Consider the following 3,850-nt stretch of genomic DNA (forward strand, 5'->3'; position numbering starts at 1 on the left):
CTACTGCACTGCAGATGGTAATTTGTAATAGTAGTTTCATGCTTGGTGAGCCTCTCATTCTGGTCTTCTGAATGTGGGCTGCTTGGCATGACATGCCTGTTGCTGCTATGATGCATCTTGGGTAGATGGTTGTTAAAAAACTAGGGGGTGGTGAATGAAAGCAAGAGATAGGAAAAGGAATATTGTGGGACTGTCCTGCTTCAGGGTTATATATGGTGAGATTTTTGGACTTATGTGTAAACATAAGAAGTATATAATTCTTTATGCCTATTTTTAAAATATATTCTAGGGGCCAGGGTGATGGCTCAGTGGAATAAGTGCTTCCCTGGCAAGCGCAAGGGCCTGAGTTCAATCCCGGTTCAAAAAAAAAAAAAAAAAAAAAAATTCAAGGTTTATGTAAAGGGAGAGTTAATGGTTTAACTCTTTGATCAATTTTATTTTATTTTATTTTTTCAAAATTTTATTGATAACATCTTTGATCAATTTTACATGCCTATATCTGGTATAGGCATGTATATATAACAACCATTGTTAATTTCCTGTTCTTCGTTTGGGGGGAAAAAAAAGACTATAGTTGAGACAAATAATTCAATGCATTTTTATTTTTACTGGTTTACAATATTAAAAATGCTACAAGAGAAAAAGTATAGTGTGATTAGTAATTAAATGAACTTAGTTAATTTGAATATATAATATTTTCTTTCAGAGTGAACCAGAGGAAATGCCTCCAGAAGCAAAGATGAGGATGAAGAATATTGGAAGGTAGTATACTTTTTCATAAATATAGGAAATGATAGGTGTCCATAAAGAACAAAATTAATTTTACAAAATGTTTCGGGGAGGTTGGGGGTCATTTTGGGTTTTTGCTTTTTGAGACAGGGTCTTACTATGTAGTTTAGGCAGGCCTTGAATTTGGGGCACTTCTGCCTTAGCTGCCTGAGTATTGGAATTAGAAAGCATACACCTCTGTGCCTGGTTACACATAATGTTTTTAATATTTAAGCTTTTTTTGAGTATTTGTGCAAACCAATTTTCAGCATTTTTGGTAAACTAACTGGTTAATTTGGATTTTAAAGATACATAAAAGCTAGACCAATCATAAAGATAACTAATATTCTGTGAGCTTCTAGAGATCTGTACTTTTTGTCCTGATAGAAGATATCTTTAAGTACAATTTAGGGCTCTTTTCTGGTATATATAATCTATATATATTTGGTGAGGAGTTTGAGACAGGATCTCACTATGCAGTACAGGCTAGCTTTGAACTCATGGTGATTATCCTGCCTTAACCTCCTTAGTATTAGCATTATAGGTATGTGACACCATACCCCACTCTGTAACCTATATTTTTTTCTTTGGTACTAGTAATCAAACTCGGGACCCTGCACTTGCCATGAGCTGTATCCCCAGCCTCTGTATTTTTTCAAAGAAGATAAAAAATAGGAGAAATTTTATTTTAAATTTAAATTAAAAATTATTCTCCTGTAATAGAAAAAAAATAGGCTTTGGGGCCAGCAAGATAGCTCAGCAGATTAAATTACCTGCTTAGGCAGATGCAGGGACCAGAGGTTCGATATCTCCCTCCCTCCCCTGTGTGCTGTAGTGGCACACGCCTATAATCCCAGCAGTTGGGAGGCTGAAAACAGGAGAATCACTCCAAGTCCGATCTGTGTAGTGAGACCCTGTAGACCCTGTACTAAATACATAAAAAGGAACTGGGGAGATGGCTCAGTAGAATGAGCGCTTTCCTGGCAAGTGCAAGGGCCTGAGTTCAATCCCCGGTTCTGTCAGAACAAAACTAAACAAAACTATAAATAATAAATAAGTAAGTAAAAATTGGTTTTGGTTATTTAAAATGACATTCCTACTAAAGTATTTTTTATCACCTTTAGCCCTATGTAACTTACTTGCCAGATACTAAAATAAGAGAAAAATATTTGAATTTCTTTTTCTGCAGTCTTCATGAACATAAAATAACATTAATAAGATACTCTGTTTCCATGAGCATAAATGGATAACCTAAATGTAAGAAAGTTCAGTTTGAACCAAGGCATAATGCTGATGCCTGTAATCCCAGCACTCGGGGGTTGAAGTAGGAGGATCACAAGCTAAAGTTCCACCAAGACAACTTAGCAAGTCCTTCTCTCAAATAGGCTAGGAATGTAAGTCAGTGGGAAGGCCCTGGATTCAGTCCCCAGGGGAGTTAGCTTACCCCTAATGGTGCTCCCCACTCCTGCTTTCTTTGTGTGTGTCATACTGAGAATTAAACCCTTGTTAGGCAAGTGCTATACCACTGAGCCCTTATTAATTGTTAATATTGAGAATCTCACCAGGTGACCCAGGTGACCCTCAAACTAAAACCTTGTGCATGCCTAGGAGATGTTATTATGCTGCTGAGCTATATCCTTGGCCGCAGCAAAGATTTATGATACTCCTGCCTTGGTTTCCCATGTAGCTGGAATTGTAGGTGTGCTTTACTATGCCCCAGTCTGTGTCCCTCTCCACTTCTACCAAATGTATGAATCCACAAAGGACTAATTTCAGAATTCATGTATGTATCAGTCTGTAGTTTATGTAGAAGCTGTCCCAGTGGCTGCCTCTTGCCATTCTTCCATACTGGGATCTAAGGTAAGAAACCCATGTGACATTGTTACCTAATTTCATACCCAGAATATATACAATTAAACATAAAATTGAAACAGATTCATAAGTAGTCACACCCTCTGTGTGTAATACATCATCATCATATCTTTCATTTTTTACAAATGCTGGTGGTGGGCCAGCCAGTGAGATAGTGGATTAAGCACCGGCTTAGGCAAGTGCAGGGACTGTGGTTCAACCCCTAGCACCACATGCCATGGTGACACACACCTGTAATCCCAGCACTGTGGAGGCTGAAAACAGGAGGATCACTTACAAGTCTGAGATGCATAGTGAGACCCTGTACCAAATACATAAATTTAAAAAATGCTGGTGGCAAGCCACCAAATTGATTTTTTGACCCTATAGGGTTTCAGGCAACAGGTTTATCTGTTTATTTGTTTTAAAAAAACAGACATTTTTGTTTGGATACTAGGGATTGAAGTTAAGGCTTATGCATGCTGGGCTCGGTTTTATATCCTGGCCTCAAGCAGTGGTTTTAGAAACTGTACTGATCGCCACTCTTGGCTACATACCAAGATTACTTTATATGTATGTAAAAACTACACATTTGGAGTGGGAAGATAGCTCAGCAGCACAGCACCTGCCTGGCAAGTTCAAGGTTCTGAGTTCAATTCCTGGAACGATAAAACTACATATTTGACCTGGAAATGAAGCTTAGTGGTAGAGCACTTATCCAGCAGAGGAAAGGCCCTGGATTCAGTCTGCAGCACCACTTCACTTGGCTGTGGTGAGTCTGAAGTCTTAGAACTATTTCTGTGAAAACGGTCTTTTGAAAATCTGTAGGGGGCTGGGGAGATGGCTCAGGAGAAAAAGCGCTTCCCAAGGGCCTGAGTACAATCCCTGGTTCCGCCAAAAAAAAAAAGAAAATCTGTAAGAAAAAAAAAATCTGTGTAGCGACTTTTTCTTCTCAACATGTATTTATAATAGGTGGTAAACAAATGTGTAGTAATAAGTTTAAAACAAAGTCTAAAACATACCTATAACATTTTAAGTAAATTTCCTTTCTTTCAATGCAGGGATACACCAACATCAGCTGGACCAAACTCTTTCAATAAAGGAAAGCATAGGTTTTCCGATAACCAGAAGCTATGGGAACGAAATATAAAATCTCATCTTGGAAATGTCCATGACCAAGACAATTAAATGATGTGTTTTGAATTAGGGTGTGGGGTGGGTGTAAAGTTAA

The 3,850-nt window shown here is 38.1% G+C and overlaps 1 protein-coding gene across 3 annotated transcripts in view; it reads left to right on the forward strand.

Annotated features, from left to right (window-relative positions):
- Positions 1–3,850, forward strand: part of Pcnp (PEST proteolytic signal containing nuclear protein) — a 19,565-nt gene extending 15,715 nt beyond the window's left edge. The window contains exons 4-5 of one of the 3 annotated variants that reach the window (XR_002822218.1): positions 707–762; positions 3,681–3,834. Coding sequence is in view for 2 of the 3 variants with exons in the window: in XM_004636591.2 (XP_004636648.1) it covers positions 707–762; positions 3,681–3,807 (183 nt within the window). In the remaining variant the exon portion in view is untranslated. Of the gene's footprint in view, positions 1–706; positions 763–3,680 lie in introns of all 3 variants that reach the window. The other 2 variants (XM_004636591.2, XM_023721323.1) reach the window with 2 other exon arrangements.

The sequence above is a fragment of the Octodon degus genome, unplaced genomic scaffold (genome assembly GCF_000260255.1).
Source record: "Octodon degus isolate 3935 unplaced genomic scaffold, OctDeg1.0 scaffold00081, whole genome shotgun sequence".
NCBI classification, from domain to species: domain Eukaryota; kingdom Metazoa; phylum Chordata; class Mammalia; order Rodentia; family Octodontidae; genus Octodon; species Octodon degus.